This window comes from Chlorocebus sabaeus, chromosome 13 (genome assembly GCF_047675955.1).
Source record: "Chlorocebus sabaeus isolate Y175 chromosome 13, mChlSab1.0.hap1, whole genome shotgun sequence".
NCBI lineage: Eukaryota > Metazoa > Chordata > Mammalia > Primates > Cercopithecidae > Chlorocebus > Chlorocebus sabaeus.
The window spans coordinates 18,549,639-18,572,653 of NC_132916.1; the positions used below are offsets into that span (position 1 = coordinate 18,549,639).

General features: G+C 38.7%; 1 protein-coding gene across 19 annotated transcripts in view; it reads left to right on the top strand.

Annotated features, from left to right (window-relative positions):
* Positions 1 to 23,015, top strand: part of SYNE1 (spectrin repeat containing nuclear envelope protein 1) — a 527,413-nt gene that overhangs the window by 458,685 nt on the left and 45,713 nt on the right. For 17 of the 19 annotated variants that reach the window (XM_008007617.3, XM_073022337.1, XM_073022331.1 and 14 more), the window contains 3 exons: positions 835 to 990; positions 9,939 to 10,097; positions 13,607 to 13,773. In XM_008007617.3, coding sequence (XP_008005808.3) covers positions 835 to 990; positions 9,939 to 10,097; positions 13,607 to 13,773 — 482 coding nt within the window. Of the gene's footprint in view, positions 1 to 834; positions 991 to 4,481; positions 4,618 to 9,938; positions 10,098 to 13,606; positions 13,774 to 23,015 lie in introns of those variants that run through there. The other 2 variants (XM_038000572.2, XM_038000571.2) reach the window with 2 other exon arrangements.

Genomic DNA, 23,015 nt, shown 5'->3' on the forward strand with positions numbered 1-23,015 from the left:
TAAAACTTGAATGGATAAGGAGTTGCTTCTTATGGATCAATAAAAAAAGTGGTTTCTTCCAAGATCAGATGAGATTGGGCACAGTTAGGGTAGTATGGCCGTCAACAAGAAAGTGGCTTCTTGAAATGGAATCTACTCCTGGTGAAAATTCTGTGGATATTGTTGAAATGACAACAAAGGATTTCAAGTATTACATAAACTTAGTTGATAAAGTAGCAGTAGGGTTTGAGAGGATGACTCAAATTTTGAAAAAAGTTCTGTGAGTACAACGCTCTCAAACAGCATCACATGCTACAAAGAAACTTTTTGTAAAAGAAACAGTCATTGATGCTGCTTAAACTTCCTTGTCTTATTTTAAGAAATTGCCACAGCCACCCCAGGCTTCATCAATCACCACTGGATCAGTCAACAGCCCTTCATATTGAGTCAAGACCTTCTACCAGCAGGAAGATTATGACTTGCTGAGGCCTAAGATGATCGTTAGCATTTTTTAGAAATAAAGTATTTTTAAATTAAGGTACGCACATTGGGTTTTTTTTAGACATATGCTATTGCACATTTTATCCACAATAGTATAGTGTAAATATAACTTTTATATGTACTGGGACACCAAAAAATTTGTGACTCACTTTATTGTGATATATACTTTATTTCAGTGGTCTGGAACCAAATCTGTAATATCGTCATGATATGCCTCCAGATCCCAAGTTATATATTTAAATTGAGGGCTATACAAAGGAAATTCTATCAAGAGGGGATTCAAAAACACTTCAGAAATCATTGGCAGGAGATGTCCATGGGTATTCAAGTTTTTTTTTTTTTTTTTTAATTTAGGAATTAGAAAATGCAGTTGGGAGCTGGACAGATGACTTGACCCAGTTGACGCTGCTGAAGGACACCCTCTCTGCCTACATCAGTGCTGATGATATCTCCATTCTTAATGAGCGCATAGAGCTTCTGCAAAGGCAGTGGGAAGAGCTATGCCACCAGGTAAGACAAGTTCTACAAATGGAATTATCTTGATGATGGAAAACTGGGAGATGAATTTGAATGTCAGATGGCTTAACCCACATGTGGACCCATCCCATCATTCTTATATGGACAAAGGAAGAACACTGTGGTTACTACCAGAACGTTTCAGATGAATATATTTATATTTTGCCACATTTTAGAACAACCTAAACTAGATTATTTTCCTTTCACTTTCGCTGACTGGCATAATATTCTTAAGAGAAAGCACCATGTTAGGTTCACATTTGTGATTTTGCTGGGTGGATATACTTGAATCATGAAAAATTGTTGTTGCATTTGCAATATTAGCTAATACTGTGAAGCTGGCTTTGTACAGGGAATATTTATTATCACTCTTAATTTACTGTAGTTGTTTCCTGGTAGTTAATATTCACTTATTTTTAGTCATACTTTATTCATTTATTAAATACCTTCTATGTGCACAACATCTTCAAAAAGATCCCAGATTGACTTTGAGTTGGAAATGAAAGGGAAAGATTGGTGGAAAGGCAGCGAGAAGACATCCTAGGCAAAGAGGAATAACAGATTCAAAGACTCATAGTGAGGAACAGACCCAAATGCCTTGAGGTTATGCTCTTCAGGAAGTGGGGCCTTGTCTGTGTTGTTACTTCTGTACCCCAGGTGCCCCTGCCTGGCACAGAATAGGCTGTGATATATCTCTGTTAAATGGATCAGTCATCTTAATTATTGTGATGTTAGCAAACTGTAATAAATGTCCCTACCATCAAGTTTAAACTTGATCTGAGACTAAAATCAGTCTAGGAGAATATGTACGGTTAAGAAGAAAACCAGGCATAAACAGGTCAAAACAATGTATAAAACTGTATAAAGGACCCAGGTGCGGTGGCTCATGTCTGTCCTCCCAGCACTTTGGGAGGCCAAGGTGGGTGGATCACCTGAGGTCAGGAGTTCAAGACCAGCCTGGCCAACAAGGTGAAACCCCATCTCTACTAAAAATACAAAAATTAGCTGGTCATGGTGATGGGCGCCTGTAAGCTGAGCTACTTGGGAGGCTGAGGCAGGAGAATCGCTTGAACCCGGGAGCTGGAGGTTGCAGTGAGCTGAGATCACGCCATTGCACTCCAGCTTGGGCGACAAGAGCAAAACTCCATCACACACACACCCACACACATACAGAAAAAAAAACTGTATAAAGATGTAAGCAAGCTAAGGTTACTTTGGATGGCAAGGAATAAAGGAAATGTTTCTTGAGATGGATAAATTTTGAATTGAGTTTTGAGATGGGGAGCGGAGGAGGTAGATTGAGGGGAGGAAGCAAATGAACACGCTGACAAGGTGGCAGCTGGAGCAGAGGGCCTGGCTGGAAGAAGCTGCTGTGGGAAGACTGAGGAAGGGGCTCTGCTGTGGGAAGACTGAGGAAGGGGCTGTTGAGAGGGGCCTCTTATGTCCCTACTCTTATGTCCCCTCCAATTGTACTGCCTTGGGATCTCTTTTGTCTCCCATCCTCCACATTTTCTCTAACTTAGGGAAGCTTATCCTCATCCTTCAGGAACCATTAAACAGAGTTTAAGAGGCTCAGAGCCTCTTGATTTATGTGATATCAACAAGAAGTGTATTTCCAGAAAAATTTCTCTCTGTATATTTAGGTGAAAACCCAGGTTTTTCTCAGTCCATGGACTAACAGAAAGCTCTGGAACACACATGGTAGATGTGTGGGCAGTTTCCTATGCATATATACTTTTTAAAAAGGGGGACACATATGAATGGCTTTCACCAACATGTGAATGGTTTGAGTTCAAAATGAATGTAGCTACTTTCACAAAGCTTCATTTTCTCAGTGAACACAATGAGAAATTTACATGGAGTTACTCATAGAGGCTGGTAATGTTCATCACAACGCTTGATTCATTTCTGCATTCTTCAAACTGAAAGCAATACCTTACCATACAATAAATCATCCTACAATTTTGCAATGTAAAGACTTTATCATGATGTATCAAAATGAAAGATATTTGGTGGGAAAAATTGTGGGAAATTATCACAGCAACCTTCAGTTACCTTTGTGAGTCCATTCATCTGTTTTTCTTAATTTTAAGAAAAGTCTAGCACTACCTGCTCTCTTAATATTTTTTAGCATGTTGGATGAATTGGATTAGACCAGATACATTGCTTTAGCTAAATGATGCCTATGAAGCCTTCAGAGAGATATTTTAGAGATTGGATCCTGTTTGCTTCAAACCTGCCTTGAACTTCCCTCCCCAAAGACCTGGATTATGCCACTCTTCCTGCCGACACTGTTTCTTCCCTTCTAATTTTCTTCTGCTTCTATTTTTTATTTTTTTGAGACGGAGCTTCACTCTTATTGCCCAGGCTGGAGTGCAATGGCATGATCTCGGCTCACCGCAAACTCTGCCTCCCAGGTTCAAGCCATTTTCCTGCCTTAGCCTCCCGAGTAGCTGGGATTACAGGCATGCACCACCATATCCTGCTAATTTTGCATTTTTAGTAGAGACGGGGTTTCTCCATGTTGGTCAGGCTGGTCTCAAATTCCCGACCTCAGGTGAGCCGCCCACCTTAGCCTCCCAAAGTGCTGGGATGACAGACATGAGCCACCACACCCGGGCTTCCCTTCTAATTTTCTAACCTGTTTTCTTTTACATCCTGCAACCCCTGCAATGTCATTTATGAAATTCTTGGCCCTCAGTATGTTCTTGGTCCTCTGAACTCTCATTTCTCTTTTGGTTGTGCCATAATGTGGCATTGTACTATTTTTTTTAATGTTCGTGACCTCATTACAAGAATATGAGGACTTTGATATGCAAAGACCATTTCTTTGTATCTCCAGTGTCTATGGTAGCTAAGTGTTCATGATGTATTGTTTATAATTAAGACGTTAGGGCATTTATTCTATTTCTTCGTACTTATGTTTCTCTTAGTGTAAAATAATGACAAGATTTTGAATATTTTGGAGGTCAAGAAGATTATGGTTATGCAATACTTTTTGATTTAGGAAAACCATTTCGTAAAAATGCCGTGGAATTATTGTTGTTATTAATTGCTAAGTTAGTCATTCATGTGTTGTAAAATTGTTCTCCAGACTTAGATATATCTAGACAGCCATCTGAAAATATATTTCGAAAGCTGATGTTGATCATGCGATATGCTGTAAATAGATTAATACCTCGCACCTGTGAGTAGACTAAGAATTGAAAAAGAAACAGCAAACGGAATACATAGTGTTTTTAGAAACTTTCCATGTTGGAGTGTCTTAATGCTTGAAGCTAAAGCATACTTATCTCATATTATTAATACTTCACTCTGAAAAATAATATTTAAACCAATGAGAGTTTAGTCATGGGTTTGATCAGGGTGCCAGGATGTAACTCTAAGGGGGACATAGATTGGTTTCTAGTTCTTGAGTTAGTTGTTTCTGGTGAATTTCTGTCAAGTATGAAACCACAAAAGGAAATGAGCTTGCGCCTATGTCTCGTTGTAAAAGTCAAAACTTGAGTTCAACGTAACATCCCTATTAAGGAGCAAGTAGTCTGCTCCTATTCTGACCCAAGCAATTGACGAGGAGTCTGGAGTACCTGGGACTGGCGATGAGAATGAGGGAGAGAGGCCGTGAGTAAACATTGCAGGGCAGAGTTAATATATTAAAGTATCTGTTTTCAAGTAGATACCCCAAATGTTTTGTTGTGCCTGTGTACAGCGAGAGCTTCTACTTGTTTTTATTCCTGTTTTGGTTTGTAGATTTGTGTGTAATTCTAGCTGAAATATAAGTATATGTCATCATCGTAATTGCTCGTTGTTTTGTCAAAACATCATGGTAAAAATATTTCAACCAGAAAAGGATGTATTTCCTGTTGAGCTGCTGCACACTCTGAAGGTTTTAGCTGGTGCTTCTCAGCTGTTGGCAATGCAATGTATTTGTGCCCTTGCAAAAACATAAATATGTGCTAAGCTGATAAATAATTTGAGGGTTTCATCTGAATCCAAAGAAAGAGACGGTAATGTTTACTTTATATTTAGTATAATATAGAAATATTTACTATATATTTAGTTTAATATTTAGTATATAGAGTAAATATTAGATGTACAAACCAGAAGGACGATGCCACTGCCCTTATGAATGCACATCTCTTGAAAAGCGTTTGGCCCTGGTTTGCACCCAGTGCTTGTAACCTCACTGTGTCTTTTTTAAGGTACAGCTCCGTGGTAAGAAAATGAAAGCAACATTTTCATGGTGTGTGATAAACACTAGGGATATAATATATATTTTATATATCTATCTATATCTGTCTGTCTATCTATCTATCTGTCTATCTATCTATCTATGTATAATCCAGCTGCTTAGTGGAGATATTGAATACATGAGTGTCAAGGGAAGAAAAACAATTTTAAACTTAAGTGATGCCCTGTAGTCGTGTATAATAGTACTAGTAGCTACAGCATAGTAATGGCCAGCTGTTGTCAGCTCTTTAGTATATATCAGTCAATTTTTTTTTTTTCTTTTGAGACAGAGTTTCACTCTTGATGCCCAGGCTGGAGTGCAATGGTGCAATCTTGGCTCACTGCAGCCTGCACCTCCTGGGTTCAAGCAGTTCTCCTGCCTCAGCCTTCTGAGTAGCTGGGATTACAAGCACCTGCCACCATGCCCGGCTAATTTTGTGTTTTTTAGTGGTGATGCGGTTTCACCATGTTGGCCAGGCTAGTCTCAAACTCCTGAGCTCAAGTGATCCGCCCATTTCAGTCTCCCAAAGTGCTGTGATAACAGGCGTGAGCCAGCGCGCCTGGCCTTATCAGTCAATTTCTTAAATTACTCTCTTGTTTGTATAATATTACCATATTGATAGGAGAGTACTGGGCACATAGAGACACTTGTTTACTACAGACTAATGAATTTTTGGAGCAAACATAAGAATAATTTCCAAATGAAAAAAGTAAGTCGTAGAGAAAATGAGGGACCTTGTCCTGGTCGTGCAGTTAGTCAATGATGGATGAACCATTTTTGAATCTCAGCTGCCTCTGGATATTTAATCATATTTGCACCCCATATCAAAGACTCAAACTTTGCTGGTCTTATCTTGTACTGATTCTAAACAAGTGCCCCAAATTTGTCTGGCTTTCACATTCCTTATCTCTGAAATGGGGATAATATTACCTACCTATGAAAGTAATAGGTAATATTTTTCTATTATGTGGCCATCCTCCCTGCAGATATTGGTGAGTAAAGGCCTAGAGTTCATTCTTGGCTTATGGCCAAGATTTGGGGGAAGTGTGAGGAGTTACTTGTTCATCTTCAGTCTGAAGGGCAGGGGTTTTGATTCTTTTTTTTTTTTTTTTTTCTTCTCACTCTGTCGCCCAAGCTGTAGTGCAGTGGCGTGATCTTGGCTCACTGCAATCTCCGCCTTCCGGGCTCAAGCGATTCTCCTGCCTCAGCCTCCCGAGTAGATGAGATTACAGATGCCTGCCACCACGCCTGGCTAATTTTTGTTTTTAGTAGAGATGGGGTTTCACTATGTTGGCCAGGCTAGTCTTGAACTCCTGGTTCCACTGATCTGCCCACCTCAGCCTCCCAGAGTGCTGGGATTACATACATGTGCCACCACGCCCAGCCTCGATTCTTAGACAATGATTACTTTGGGCAGTCCAAATAATAAAAGTATAGTTTAGTTTGGCCATCAATTGAACCAGGACTTTAACTACCAGCGAGACTCCTGACTCTTGCTGCTCTGTGTGAATGAAAGGGAAAAGGCTGTATTCAGCAAAGAGTTCTCCATCTGAGAGATCCAGCAGAAGATCAGAGTGCACGCAGCCCTCAGAGCTAGAGGGGTAACGGGTGCTGGAAGGATTGTGTTCTTCGGTGCTGTTTGGGGTATGGTGTAAAGTGACACAATTTGTCTCCAAAACTGTTAAATCTGTGTTTCCTTAGCTTTTTCCATTTCTAGTAGGACCTATCCCAAGTGAGTTCACTGCCCTTTGACTGTTCTGTATTATTCTGCCTCCAAAAACCTCAATGAGAAACTAAATTATACTAATGGGGAAATACTTAGTAGGTTCACCAGTGTCACCCTACCCAGAAAAACTTTTATTTTAAAAGATCAGAATTGAATCAAAAGAATAAATTTCTCGTGGTGGCCTTTCAAAATTTATGGTAGGTTTTGGGGCTCACTCTGTAGGCAACTCACTACGCCTAAGACTGGCCTTGGGCTATGTATCCTATGCTCCTGGACTAGTTTACAAGGATGTAGAATCACAGATATTTAGGTTTGTGTTATCTGTCTAATCACTAACAGAGCCAATCCAAGGCAGAATTAATAACTAGAAAGTGTGTGGCCGGGCGCGGTGGCTCAAGCCTGTAATCCCAGCACTTTGGGAGGCCGAGACGGGCGGATCACGAGGTCAGGAGATCGAGACCATCCTGGCGAACATGGTGAAACCCCGTCTCTACTAAAAAAATACAAAAAACTAGCCGGGCGACGTGGCGGGCGCCTGTAGTCCCAGCTACTCGGGAGGCTGAGGCAGGAGAATGGCATAAACCCGGGAGGCGCAGCTTGCAGTGAGCTGAGATCCGGCCACTGCACTCCAGCCTGGGCAGCAGAGCGAGACTCTGTCTCAAAAAAAAAAAAAAAGAAAGTGTGTAATACCTTAGAAATATTTTCATTTTCATTTTAAAAAGGAAATTTGTTTGAAATACATAAAAAGTAAATGTATTAAGGAAGGAAAATATCTTAAAACAAAGCATAGCAAAATGTTAACAGTTTGAGCCCAGGTAGTATATAATGAGTGCTTACCAAACAATTATTTCAGCTTTTCTGTGTTGGAAATGTTTTGCAATAAAATTTTGGGGGTAAAATAAAATCGATGGGGACATGTTTAGTGCAGTGGAATGAATAGCGGAATAGCTAGCATTATGACAAGACTGTGGAAGAACATCTTCAAACCTTCACACCAAATCATATTATATTTTGCCAACATGTAGTTTAGCTCAACTAGAAACATTCCTTAGTCTTTCAACCAGCACTGTGAACACAAGAGTATTATATTTTGAAATCAGAAAATTTTAGAATTCTGGAAAGGATAATTCTAGACCTAGAGAGAGGAAAACAAGTCCATTGTATAAGTAATGTATAAGAAACTCTCAGACCTCAGTAATAAAAAGGCAATCTAATTAAAAAAGCAGACAAAGGATTTGAGTAGATAATTCTCCAAAGGAGATTTGCAAATGGCTAAGAAACATGAAGAGTCTCAGTATTATTAGCCTTCAGGGAAATGCAAATCAAAACCATCATCAGATACCACTTCACATCCATTAGAATGACTGTAGTTAAGAGTGTCGGTGAAGATGTAGAGAAATTGGAATCCTACTGCTGGTGGGAATATGAAATGGGCAGCCACTTTGGAAAACAATCTATAGTGTTACCATATGACTGAGAGATTCTACTCCTAGATAAATACCTAAGAGAAATGAAAACATGTATTCATACAAACACTTGTGCACAAAATGTTTATAACAGCATTATTCAGAATAGGCAAAAAATGGAAACAACCCAAATAAGATGAGTTGATAAATACAATGTGGTATATTCATACAATGGAATATAGTCAGCAATAAAAGGAATGAAGTATTGATACATGCTACAATACAGATAAATCTTTAAAATATGCTAAGTGAAAGAAGTCAGTCATAGAAGACTGCATATTGTATGATTCCATGTATATGAAATGTCCAGAACAGGTAAATCCATAGGGACAGAAGGGAGATTAGAACTGTGAGGTAAGTGAGGAGGAGCAGTGGAATAACTGTTGATGGCTACAAGGTTTTCATTGTTGTGGGGGTGTTGGTTGTTTGAGGCGGAGTCTTGCTCTGTCACCCAGGCTGGAATATAGTGGTACAATCTCGGCTTACTGCAACCTCTGCCTTCTGGGCTCAAGCAACTCTCCTGCCTCAGCTACCCAAGTAGCTGTGATTACAGGTGTGCTCCACCATGCCTGGCTAATTTTTGTATTTTTAATAGAGACAGGGTTTCACCATGTTGGCCATGCAAGTTTCGAACTCCTGACCTCTAGTGATCCGCCTGCCTTGGCCTCCCGAAGTGTTAGGATTACAGGCGTGAGCCACCACACCTGGCTTTTTTTTTTTGGAATGATGAAAATATCCTAAAATTGATCATGATGATGATTGCACAAATGCTGTGAATATACTAAAAAGCACTAAATTGTACGTTTTTAAACAGGTGATTTTGTATGATATGTGAAATATATCTTAATAAAGCTCTCATGCAAATTAAAAAAAAAAAGAAGGAAAAGAAACAAAAATAAATAAATAAATAATGAAAACTGCAGAGAAGTAGAGGAACTTGCCTGGAGTTCACATGTCAGTATGGAGCTGAGCCTCAGGACACCTGCCCCCACTTCAGGCCGCTTCGCTTCGACGCTGCCCTCTCCCTCACTCTCCAGATACCCGAGGCTCGTTCTTCCATCCCTTCTTTTCTTCCTTTCCTTCTTCCTTCCCTATTTTTACTCTTTTCTTTCATCTTTCTATTCTTTTTTTCTTTTTTTCCTTTGTTTTCCTCCCTTCTTTACCATCTCTCTTTCCTTTTACTTCCCTTCTTTCCTTTCTTCTTTCCCAACTCTTTTCCATTTCTTCTTTCTTTCTTACATTCACCGGTCGTGTATCCTATCTATCCTCAGCCAACTGTGTGAAGTTGCATTATCCAGAACCTTTAATAAGCTAATGTGTATGTGAACCTTCAGGAAACAACTAGAGGATTCAATGTCTCCCACTTGTATAATAGCAAGTCTTGGACTTCAGGAAACAGTGGGCTAAAAAGATGTATGACTATCATTCATTTTAGTCCTAGTTTATTTGCTATTTTCCTTGGGGTGTGAGCTTCTGTCTGATAATCATTTTGCCTATTCTCCTGTTTTAAACTTTTCAGCTCTCCTTAAGGCGGCAGCAAATAGGTGAAAGATTGAACGAATGGGCAGTCTTCAGTGAAAAGAACAAGGAACTCTGTGAGTGGTTGACTCAAATGGAAAGCAAAGTTTCTCAGAATGGAGACATTCTCATTGAAGAAATGATAGAGAAGCTCAAGAAGGTATACAATGCATGGCTACTTAGGTTTTCATTCTTCATAAGGCTTATGTATACTTTTCACAGGTACAGAATGTGACTTTACTCACAATTACCTTCCTGTCAAAGGAGTAGCATATTTGAAACATTTTATCTTTTTAATATAAAATAAACTTGCAGCCAGGTGCAGTGGCTCACGCCTGTAATCCCAGCACTTTGGGAGGCTGAGGTAGGTGGATCATGAAATCAGGAGATCGAGACCATCCTGGCCAACATGGTGAAACCCAGTCTCTACTAAAATACAAAACATTAGCTAGGCATGGTGGTGCTTGCCTGTACCAGCTACTCTAGAGGCCGATGCAGGGGAATCACTTGAACTTGGGAGGTGGAGATTGCAGTGAGCAGAGATCGCGCCACTGTACTCCAGCCTGGCGACAGAGTGAGACTCTGTCTCAAAAGAAAAAAAGTATCCAGCATAAAATAAACTTGCATGAAAAGACCTGCTTTACACATAAAATATACAGGATACTTGCAATTTGTGATGAAATAGAGCATCTACGATTCAGTTCAGTATTTGGGGCTCTTAGCTACCTGTTCCGTAGGAATGCTTTATATGTATTATTTTTCTTTCCTTTTTTTTTTTTTTTAAGTTTCTCGTGTATTTTTTTTTTTTTTAAAAAGGTAAAGTCACTAGAGAGAAACTGAAAGAAAAGATTCTTAAGATAAATTGAATTGACATTTTCTCTCTAAAATATGGTTTGTAGACCATAGATAGGAATTAAGAGTTTCCTGATACTTTCGGCTTCATATTATTTTAAAGCTATGTATATATTATCAAATTATTTTACATATTCATTTGAATCCAAAACATTTCTGATGTCTGTATAAAGCTGATCAAATTTACTAGCATTTTAAAATTTTTTATGATTTCGGCTGGGTGCAGTGGCTCACGCCTGTAATCCCAGCACTTTGGGAGGCAGGACAGGCGGATTACCAGAGGTCAGGAGTTCAAGACCAGCCTGACCAACACAGTGAACCCCATCTCACTAAAACTACAAAATATTAGCCGGGCATGGTGGCACATGCCTGTAGTCCTGGCTACTCAGGGGGCTGAGGCAAGAGAATCACTTGAACCCAGGAGGCGGAGGTTGCAGTGAGCCAAGATTGTGCCACTGCACTCCAGCCTGGGTGACAGAGTGAGACTGTCTCCAGAAGAAAAACAAACAAAAAAAGAATTTGGTGATTCCAGTGTTGTTTCCACAGTGTTTGTGAACAATCAGTGATTTTAATGTTATTTTAGTTTGTGCTTGTCATTAGTACATATCACCATCTAATGTACAATGTATTTTTTGTATTTACTTATTCATTGTCCAAGTGGAGACCCCACTGATCTGTCAGCTTTACAGGAGCATGGGCTTTGTCTATTTTGTTCATTGCTATATCCCCTGCACCTGAAACAGTACCTAACTTCTCATAAGCACTCAGCCAGTATTTACTGCATCAACAAATTGTAGCTTCATTTATTCTGAAAAGAAATAGAAATGATTGTTAAGAAAAATTATTTCTATCCATATGCACACAGTCCAAGAGGATTTATCCATTGGATCAATCCAAATGAATAAGCATTTGTTTACTTGGTATTGTAAATGTTAAAATTCTTGGCTGAGATGATACAGATTTCATTTTAGCATATGCTCATGGTTGCCCTTTGCTAAGTTGCTGGGTGTCAGAGAATGCTATCAGTGAATGATTAATGCACTATAGGTAGTAGAGTAAAATTTGCTGTAGAATAAATTTTGATTAAATTTGTCTCTATTCTCGTTGCTTTTTTTACTAAATTTAGGATGTATAGATATATATCCTAAAGTATGGGAAGTGTGAGAGTGTGGGGAAAAAAACCATCTCTTTAACAATCTATAACCATAACTTAAAATTTAGAAAAATTTCAGCTTTTCATGTAGATTGTATTACATTATTTGGCACAATGTTAGGAATATTATTTAAAATGTTAACTATCTACCTTGTATATTAATAACTCATGGGTTTTTTTTAAAGGGCTTATGAGTTTTCCTCTTTGTGGCGTCTCTATTGTAAAGGAAAATAACATCAAGGTTTGGTAATTTTGGCAACATAGAAAAAGGTAGTTGTCAACTGGAAAGTGCTAATAAGGTGAAGGAAAAAGAAAAAAAAAGAAAAAGACAATTCATAAAAAAAATCGAAGCCAAGATATTAGTGTCTGTTGGTATTAACACTCAAAAATAGTTTGATTTTAAAGATAATCCAAGAGGATTATTTTACTATAAATACTTTTTAAGTCTTAAAGTAATTCCTTGAAAGAAACACTTCTCAATAAAATCATCTCAAATGTTTGCTGAAATATTATAATATTAATAAATGCATTCAACGTATTGGTCTTTGAATCCCATTGTGTTGAAATAACATAAAAAGGAGGGTGGGCGGGGCTGCAGGCGTGAGGACAGCAGTCAGCCCTGGAAAGGAATAAAATTTTGTTGGTCCCTACCATTCCTTTGGGGCCCTTTGGCTTAGGTAAATGACTTGGGAGGATAGCTCTGTTACTACACTAACTTTAGAGCAAGAGAAGGTTAAAATGTTCACACTCATATAATACCCATCTTCATATATTATTTTGCTGAGAAACTTTTTATTACATAACAGGAGCTTAAGCCGAAAATAAAAAAGTTGATCCTAAAGACTGGATCCTGTCACTGTGGCAAGAGAGTAAGAGGGTCACTGGGGATAGCAGTGGCAGTGGGGGGGAAGGGACTGTCCTTTCATGTCACTTAAATCACACCATTTCGTGCTTATCTCTTGCAAGTAGACCATATGGAGTCTGTCCTCTTTAACTCAAACAACTTAAGAGAAGCTAGCAGAGAAAGTGAGTACCTCTAGAAGGTTTGAAGCCTGTCGATTCTCTATAATTAATAGTTATTATTACTGAAAGTTAATTTATCATTGATTTACTTACTGCAAAATACTGACATTGTATAGAGGATAGCTCTTTAAAATGAAGGAACTCTTTTAAAATACTCCACACAAATAACATAATAGACACACACAGTCACATTTACATATATACATATATATCAATTGCATATGTATGTGTGTGTGTGCATTTCATAAGTCTCTCGGCAACTATTTGTATGAGAATTTATTCTAAGTATAACATCAGGTTAGTGTTGAGAGAAATAAGGTATAATTTCCCAATACTAAAATCCTTTAAGCTTTATCTATCTATCTTGTATTGTTTTTAATATGTATTTCAGGTAAATAGGAAGCAGCATCCTATTTATTTCAAGAACATCTATATAAAAATTTAATCGCAACTCTGCATACATACCAAAAATAATAGGCACTACTAATACTTGTGCACATGGGCTGATGTCCACATGGTATTCCTATGCTCAGACTATTTCCAAGCAGTAGAAAACAGTAATTATCATGTTTCTAGTAGAGCCGGGCTAGATGCATTAAGAATATGCTTTCTGACCTCTGTGATTGCTATTTATTACACAGGATTATCAAGAGGAAATTGCTGTTGCTCAAGAGAACAAAATACAGCTCCAACAAATGGGAGAACGACTTGCTAAAGCCAGCCACGAAAGCAAAGCATCTGAGATTGAATACAAACTGGGAAAGGTTAACGACCGGTGGCAGCATCTCCTGGACCTCATTGCAGCCAGGTAAAGAGGACCTGAGTCAATAGGACACGTGTAGGCAGCATTTTAAAGCCTTTCAGTCTGCCTTTCATCAGCCAAAGATAATCCAATAAATCAGTCTCTCTTTCTGGGTTATCTCAGCATTTTCAAAACTGTTCGTGCTCCTCTCATCATTGGCACTTTCGTTACCTTGAAAATTCTCGTCTTATTTTATAAATCCCGTGTTGTTTGTATGTAGCTGCGAGAAAGAGAGAGTCATATCTAAACAAAACTCATTCCCAAGAGAAAATTCTTTATTTTAGGGCTTCGTGGGTATTCAAACTCCTATCAGGAAGAAACTGCTGACCAGTATTTGTGGAGAGTGGTTTCATCTGCAGTAGGAAAAAAAAAAAAATTACTAGTTAGCAAGGTATGGAAATAAATCTGATTATTGCCACTCCGCTCAGTTGTAAAAATCAGCTGCTGCGTTACAGTAATTTGGTGTTGAGCTTAGTGGTAACTATAAGCCTTTGCCTCATACCTAAAAGGAATATTATGCTCACTTTCTGTTGTAGAAGGGTAGGGTTGGGCAAGAGAGATGAAAGTCAGAAAGAAAAATATATGAGGGTATTTACTAGCAATATAAAAGTCTAATATGAATGATGCACTATGTTATAAAAATGCTCTATGCTATTAATATAAAAAGAAGATGTCTTATTTTAGGTGAATTTGGCTTCATGTTGGAACTTAGGCACCCTGAGGTCAGGAAACTTCCTCCATTGTATTCACTATATATTACAAGCACTGGGAACTGTGCCTAAATATGGATTCAATGAATACTTCAGTGCATAAATGAATACTTGAATATTTGAGTAAATGTTCTTCATGGCAGTTAGGAGAGCTGGAAGGTTACAAATGGTGCCATTTGGAGTCTATCCCACAATACACTTTTAAAATCTGGGTTTCTTTCCTTGGCCATGCTGCATAAAAGTGAACATGAAACAATGTCCTTTGCATACCATGTGCTCACCAAAACCGCCTGTGGGCGTCACAATTCTGTATGCTGATTTTGAACCCATTTCATATATTTCTTTTCTATAAGAGAGTTACCAAAAAGTATCCAACTCAAGAAAGTGAGATTATCATTTATTTTTGTGACAGTGAAACAAAATGGAATAAATGTGTATCAACTTTTTATTTATTTATATTTATTTATTTATTTTTGAGGTGGAGTCTTGCTCTGTGGCCCAGGCTGGAATGCAGTGGCACAATCTCAGCTCTGCAACCTCTGCCTCCCAGGTTCAAGCAATTCTCCTGCCTCAGCCTCCCAATCGCTGGGATTCCAGGCGTACACTACCACACCTGGCTGATTTTTGTATTTTTAGTAGAGATGGGGTTTCACCATGTTGGCCAGGCTAGTCTCAAACTCCTGACCTCAGGTGAGCCACCCGCCTCGGCCTCGTGAAGTGGTGGGATTACAGGTGTGAGCCACCGCGCCTGGCCTCAGCTTTTTAAATGTTTAACCATAGCGCTGATATAGCCAACATTTATTGAACACTTTGCTGGTTCCAATGACCACGCTGCAGGTTTCATATGCATCTTTTCATGTGTTCACAATGTCCTTTGAGGTGCCCTTGTCATTATGCCCATTTTACAGATGCAGGGGCTGAAGTTGAGGCTTGTCCATCATCATGCACATGTTGCATGGCACAGCCTGTGCTCAGACTCCAAAGCCCGTGTCCTGGAGTGCTGTGCCCTCCTGCCTCTCAAATTGGTGACTTCCTTTTCCCTGTTAGAGAGAAGTCAGTTACATGGAAGATAAGTTCTGTTTTTGATCTTGACAATCTAATTTCGCAGTTTTTTGTAAAGTACTTACAATGTGACAGTGACTATGAGAGTCAAGATAAAATGACAGAATTGAAGGAGAACTTCTCCTTTGAGAAGTTCAGGATGGGACTGGAGTAAAACAATGAGATAAGTAGGAGCTCTGGAAAAGGCACTATAAAGAGGTGGAAATAACAGTTTAGCTCAAATTGGTCTTGGAGTTTCGACAAATGTGTATTTTAAAATCCCAATGCTGTGTTCAGTCCCACTTCTCACTCACTAAAATGATAACAAAATCTTGTTTCAGCAGAAGGAATTGAAGTCCTTCAAGCTATAAATATCCTTGTTAGGGAAACTACCTGTTTGGTAAATATCCCCTGGGGAGTTTTTTGGTCAAAATTTGACTCATAGATTGATTGACATTTCCACGTAATCCAGTTAAACTAGTTAATATTCTTTTCTTACTTGTAGTGGCTCAATGATGTGGAGAGTAAGGATGCACTATGTCAAAGATATTTTAAATCAGATTTAATGTAATCTAGTCATGAGCAGCTAACTTGGTGTATGCCCAGCTATGAGCTGACATTACAGCAAATGAGTTTGCTGCTTTCTCCTTGAATTCACATTTATTTATAACTTATTTTGTCTGGCTGTTCAGTGGAGAATTTTCTAGATGTTAATTGTTCACTTTGCCAAAAGACATATTAATAAATTTGAATCAATTACATGTTTATAAGGTACCCATGCTTCTCACTGTAGTCACTTATATAATACTAATTTTTGTTTCCTCTTACATAAAGCCTCAGAATTTCCAGATAAAATTCCACAAGAGATTTTTGTATATATGTTGCCTGTTTCTAATTGCCTCCTTCCAAATTAGACTAGATGAGGCACTGATCATTGAGCCATCCTGGAGTTTAGCACCACGTTAGAGTCACAGTCTCCTTTGCAGCTTCTCCTGAAAGACACCTGGCCGTCAAGTCTGCATTCTGTTCCCTTGTGTATTGGTGCTTCGTTAGTGCACCGACTGGATGCGTGTCTTCCACACCCATCCTCAACTGTGAACTGCCAGCTGAAGTATTAGGTTTCTGTGATTCAGTCCATTCACCACTCTTCCCTATTCCAGCGCTGATGCACTAAAGCAAAATATAACCCAGTGTATGCCTTTCGACATTTCTGTGCTGTGTTGGTGCTCTTGTGAGAATGGAGAGGTTATTTTTGAAGATGATAATATTTCTAGGTGAACATCTCAGCTAATAGAAACATGAGCTGTGGGCGCGGTGGCTCATGTTTGTAATCCTAGCACTTTGGGAAGCTGAGGCCGGTGGATCACTTGAGGTCAGGAGTTCGAGACTAGCCTGGCCAAGATGGTGAAATCCAGTCTCTACTAAAAGTACAAAATTAGCTGGGCGTGGTGGCAGGCACCTGTAATCCCAGTTACTCGGGAGGCTGAGGCAGGCAGAGAATTGCTTGAACCAGGGAGGGAAAGCTTGCAGTGAGCCGAGTTCCCACCACTGCACTCTAGCCTGGATGACAGAGCAAGACTGCATCTCAATAAATAAATAAGTAAATAAAAATTAAAAATAATTAATTACAAAAAAGAAACATGAGCTATGTCTTTAATATTCAATCGCAGAAGTGAAAAAAAGAAAAAAAGATTTACTGACAACAAACCTATTACATACATAAAAAGAGAATACATAATTTACAGTCCACTTGGCATCGCCATCAGTTTAGCTTAGATTACTCTGAGAACAAAACAGATGTGCTTTGTACTGAGTTTTTAAATTGTGTTGTCAAGCATTGTCAGTTTTTTAGGACAACAAAAGTTGTTCAGTTACTTTTAGGGCTCGGTGGATAATGTTCTAGTATCCTTTGCGTACTATCTAGATCTTCTCTGTAATACAGCAGTCACTAGCTACAGATGGCTATTTACATTACAGGATATTTAAATTAACTGAAATGGAATAAAGTTAAATTACTCCTTAATTTTAATTATGGTCAGTTGCACAGGCCACATTTTAAGTGGCCAATAACCACATGAGGCTAGTGGCTACCTTATTGGACCCCGTACAATGCCGAACATTTTTATCCTCTCAGAACGTTCTGTTGTTCAGCAGTGGCCGAGATAATTAAAAGTACCTCTGAGCCGTTGGCTTTTATTAAAAGTCACCAGAAGAAACTGTCATTGGTGACATATGACTCTAATTTCTGTAAAACTGCCTTTAAGAATACTGGCTCTCATTTTGTCAATGAATCCTGTGCAGAATATCCACTTAGCAATTTCTCTAGCGCTCAGGACTAAAAGGAAATCTGTCTTTTAGTATGAATTCTTCAGTGCTTCATATCACAGACAATGAATTGTGTAACATTTCTCGTCTTAGCATCTAGGAAGGTCAAATTCAACTTGTTTACTCTGTTGTGATGATTTGGGGGCAGGGAAGTGGGTAACTGGACCTTGTAATAGAGAAAATTCTTTTTCTCTCTGCTAAACCTAAATCCCCATCACCAAAGCAAAAGCATACTTTAGTTATTTGGCTCTTATCTTTTTGGGTTTTTTTTCAATAGCAGCTTTTTTGGGGATATAATCCACATGCCATATAACTTACCTATCTAAAGCATGTAATTCAGTGAATTTAGCATATTTATAAAGCTGTGCATATATGACTCTAATCAATTTTAAAACACTTTCATCAGTCCCAAATAAAAACAGTTACCCATTAGCTGTCACTCATTTTTCCCTCCTCTTCCTTCCCCACTTCTCCCAGCCCTAGGAAATCACTAATCTACTTTCTGTTTCTACATGTGTACCTGTTCTGAATAGTTCATATACATAGATCATATAATATGTGGTCTTTTGTGACTGGTTGTTTTTAATCTCTATATTTATTATAATTGCCTCAACATTTTATAGGAGTAGAAACAAACAATTTTTTAAAATTATTGAATGCCTACTGTATATGAAGTACTATGCTTCTTGCTATAGGGCGGAGGTTGGCAAATGTTTTCTATAGAGGACCAGATAGTAAATATTTTTAGTTTTGTGGACCAAATAGTCTCTGTTACTATTAGCGTGTTGTTATAGAGTAAAAGCAGCCATAGAAAGTCTGTAAATAGAAAACCATGGCAGTGCTCCAACAAAATTTTATTTACCAAAACAGGTGACCTGCTCTAGGGATATCAAGATGAGAAAGAAAATGGTCCCTAACCAAATAAGTGTCATAATGCAAGTACACAAGGGTTCCTCACTGCAGGGCCTCTTCCTTTCTATTCTCTCTTCCTGGGCATTCTCTTGCCTGCCCCTGGCCTGGCCAGCTCCTGATTGTTCTTCGTGCTTTTCCTTCTCTCCAGGTTAGATCAGATTCTTCTTATCGGCTCAGTAGGCTTCTCCTTCATAGCATTTCCCTGAACTATGTGAAATCTTGTGTGATCAGTCATTTTAAGCCAGTTTTCTCTACTAAAATGTAAGTGTGTCTAACTTTGATCACCATAGTAATCCCAGCTCCTAATCTTGTTCTTTGCACATAGCAATCACTCCAGTATTTGCTGAGTTTCTCAACTCTAAGCCACAGGGTGGAAAGTGTGTGCACACAAATGAGAGCATACACAAAGCAAAGCATTGGCTTCGGTCTTCAGCTGCCTGAGTTATAGTGGGATTCTGCTTCACCAACTTGCTTATCTTCTCAGCACCTTGGTTACCACATGTATAAAATGAGCATCATAATAGTAGCTAGCTCAGAAGAATGATTAGAAGAACTACATGAAATGGGACCTGTAAACCATTGTATTAGTCCATTTTCATGCTGCTGATAAAGACATACTGGAGACTGGGTAATTTATAAAGAAAAAGAGGTTTAATGGACTCACAGTTCCACATGGCTGGGGAGGCCTCACAATCATGGTGGAAGGCGAAAGGCACATCTTACATGGTGGCAGACAAGAGAGAATGAAAGCCAGGCAAAATGGGAAACCATATAAAATCATCACATTTCATGAGATTTACTTACTACCACAAGAACAGTCTGGGGGAGACCACCCCCATGATTCAATTATCTCCCATCGAGTCCCTTCCACAATGCATGGGAATTATGGGAGCTCCAATTCAGGATGAGATTTGGGTGGTGACACAGTTAAACCATATCAGCTGCTAAGCATAGAATATGTTCAATAAAGGTCAGCTCTCATCCCAGAGGCAGTTCAAAGGCTGTGGAGGTAAAACGCATATGCAGTGCAAGCAAGGCTTTGTGAAGTTCCTAGCAGCTGCCTTCAGGAGGACTTTCAGTTTAAAGGATGTTCTACCCACGTTGGAGGTCAAAGGAAATTAAATTCTTGGAATTCATGGCTGGTATTACCTAAGGGTGTTCGAGTTGGAAGGTGCCTGGGAAGGATCAGGAATGCATTGATGCGGTGAGCCAAAAATGGCACAGAACTAATCAAGAGGCCTGAGTTTAGTCCACCTAGTTCCTGCTGTGTGGCCCAGGTCTCACTGAATAACTTCTCTGAGCCTCAAGTTGCTCGTTTTCAAAGTGTTAATGAAACTAACTGCCACATCTCCAATGAGAAAATGCAAGGGAAAGGACCATATATACTATAAAACACTATCTATGCCAGTCTCATTCTTTTAAAATCCTGCGGAGTATTCCGTAGTGTAAATATACCACAACTTATCTAGGATTTTCTGTATCAATGAACATTGCGATTTTTGCTATTTCAATAATTTTATCTTTAAAGCTTTGCCTTGTCTCATATTTAGTTCATTGGAATAAATATATTATGCTAATAATAATAAGCATGAAAAAAACTTCAAAATTTTTAACTCCATGAGGAAAAGTAAATAAGGTAAAAGCAATTAGACTAAAGAAATTATGACAATAAAAAGTTTTGAAGATTTCAGGTTTTTTAAAATGTTAGTCATAATCAAGAAAAAAAGTTGCCTATAGCGATGGATTCGTAACCAATATATTTCTTTAATCACAGCTCAAATATTTTCATTTCTGATTACTAAAAATAATATATTAATATAAGAATGATCGTTTTATAAAAGAATTCACAGTGTAATATCTTTAAGTACTATGTTTTCTAGAATTTATTTCTTATATAAAATACGATTTTCTTTAATTTTTTTTTTTTTTTTTTTTGAGATGGGGTTTGCTGTGTCACCTAGGCTGTAGTGCACTGGTGCAGTAATGGCTCACTGCAGCCTCAACCTCCTGGGCTCAAGCAGTCTTCCCCCCACCTCAGTACCTGGGACTACAGATGCATGCCACTGTGCCTGGATAATCTTTCTTTTTTTTTTTTTTTGAGATCAGGTGTCACTTTGTCACCCAGGGCTGGCAGGTATATTTCCTTTGTTTTTTTTTTTTGAGATGGAGTCTCGCTCTGTCACCCAGGCTGGAGTGCAGTGGCGCGATCTTGGCTCACTGCAAGCTCTGCCTCCTGGGTTCACGCCATTCTCCTGCCTCAGCCTCCCGAGTAGCTGGGACTACAGGCACCCACCACCTCGCCCGGCTAATTTTTTTGTATTTTTAGTAGAGACGGGGTTTCACCATGTTAACCAGGATGGTCTCTATCTCCAGACCTCGTGATCCGCCCACCTTGGCCTCCCAAAGTGCTGGGATTACAGGCGTGAGCCATCAGTGTATTTCTTTTATAAAGAAAATGTGTTTTCTCTAGTGTTCTGTTAGAAAAACAATCAATTCACATGACCAGAACCAAATGCTTTGTTTTATTTTAGTTACAAAACATCATGTAGTCCTTTTTGGAAAGAACTTAGCAAATTTTCATTATTTATTTAATATTTATTATTTACTTGTGTGTAGTTTTTAATCCCCAAAAGGATTTAAAGCATCCAGCATTAGTCATATTTTATTAAATTATAGGAATTAATGATTTGGGGACTTATTTTCTTTAAAAGTATAAATTATTAAATTATCATATGCTTAGTGCAGAAAGTTTGGAAACTCAAAATTCATAAAAGAAAGAGTTACCTGAAGTCCCCCCAAGCAAATGAATTGTTATTTTTTTAATTTTCTTAAAATGAAGATGTTATTTTTCTCATCTTACATCATTTTTAAAGGACAAAAGTTTTGCATATGTAAGGGAGAATAATATTTCTTCATTATTTTTCCTGCCCAAATAGTCTACCCAAAGATAAAGAGCATGTACTTTCCCACCTTCCCAAACAACTCCTAAAACTCTTGCATACACTACCGAGCTGGCATAGTGAACCCAAAAAAGAAGGAAGTTATTCCTTTTGCTACTGCCATTTGCTGTGCTTGTGGACATTTTGTTTGTTTGCAATGCGATGATTTGTTTTCCTTAAATAGCCTTCCCCGCATAGCAAACTGCCCGCAAGAAAAGTTAACTGTCCTTACAGAACAGCAGAGTGTCTGCAGCCAACGTTGTTTTTGCTGTCCTTTCTTTAGACCTGTAGCTTCCTCCTCCTTACAGATTACACTGAGCTTTTTCCCCTTCTTACACTCGTGGCCTACATTCCAGGAGATCAAGCCTGGCACATGTTAATGAATGTAGGTTTTATTTAGAAACATGACCACTTGTCACTGCCCAGTGTCATATTATCGGGCAGAGACTACCAACATTTGTCTAGAGTGAGCATTTTCATACTTCTATACACAGACGAGGGGAAACTTTCATCCCCACGCAGGATATAGCCTTTTGCTCTGCAGAGTCTAACTTTTGCAAGTGGAAGCTTCATGGTGGTGGCAGAGGACCTGCGTGCTCTGAGGATGGCAGAGGACGGCTGTGTGGACGCAGATCTCCCAGATTGTAACTGCGATGTCACAAGGCAGGCATCTTCTTGAGTTTCTTCCATTGTACATAGCTTTCATGTTACGTGGGGTTTGTAGGATAGATGCTGGAAGCTTTAATCCAGAACTGTTTTTGCCAACGTTACATGAAGAGGATTGGTGTTGGGAGATAGCTGGCCATGTGGACTCCCAAGAGTTATTTGTTGGTTTGTTTTCTAGTACCTCTACTGGGCATGCAGAGCTGGATGAAAAGGTTAATGGACTTTATTATGACTCGGTATTCCAGTTGTCTCTGGAGCGTATGCGTCATACAAGGAGTATGGCTAGAGTAGAGAAGCTGAGACACAGGAAAGTGATCCAGAAAAAGACTCAGTTAGTCCATCATCTGCTATTTAAAGGATGGGCTTCTGATGAAACTGAAATTTAGCCTTAGCTGGTTCACAGCTTTGTAGTTGAAAGCTTTCCTTTCATTAAATAAAAATATTTCAGGGCTCTAGAAAATGTTGTGTGTTTGAGAAAGTTGCTTTTGTTTGTGCTTGTCAGTAAGTTTTAGTCGCTAATATAAAGCTTATAAAATATATGTGCAAAGTATACAGATTAATGTCTAAAATAGTAATTTAGCACATTATGCAAATGTTTCGTTCATATTTTTTTAGTTAGAATAAAAATGTGACAGGAATTTTTATTTTTAACTTT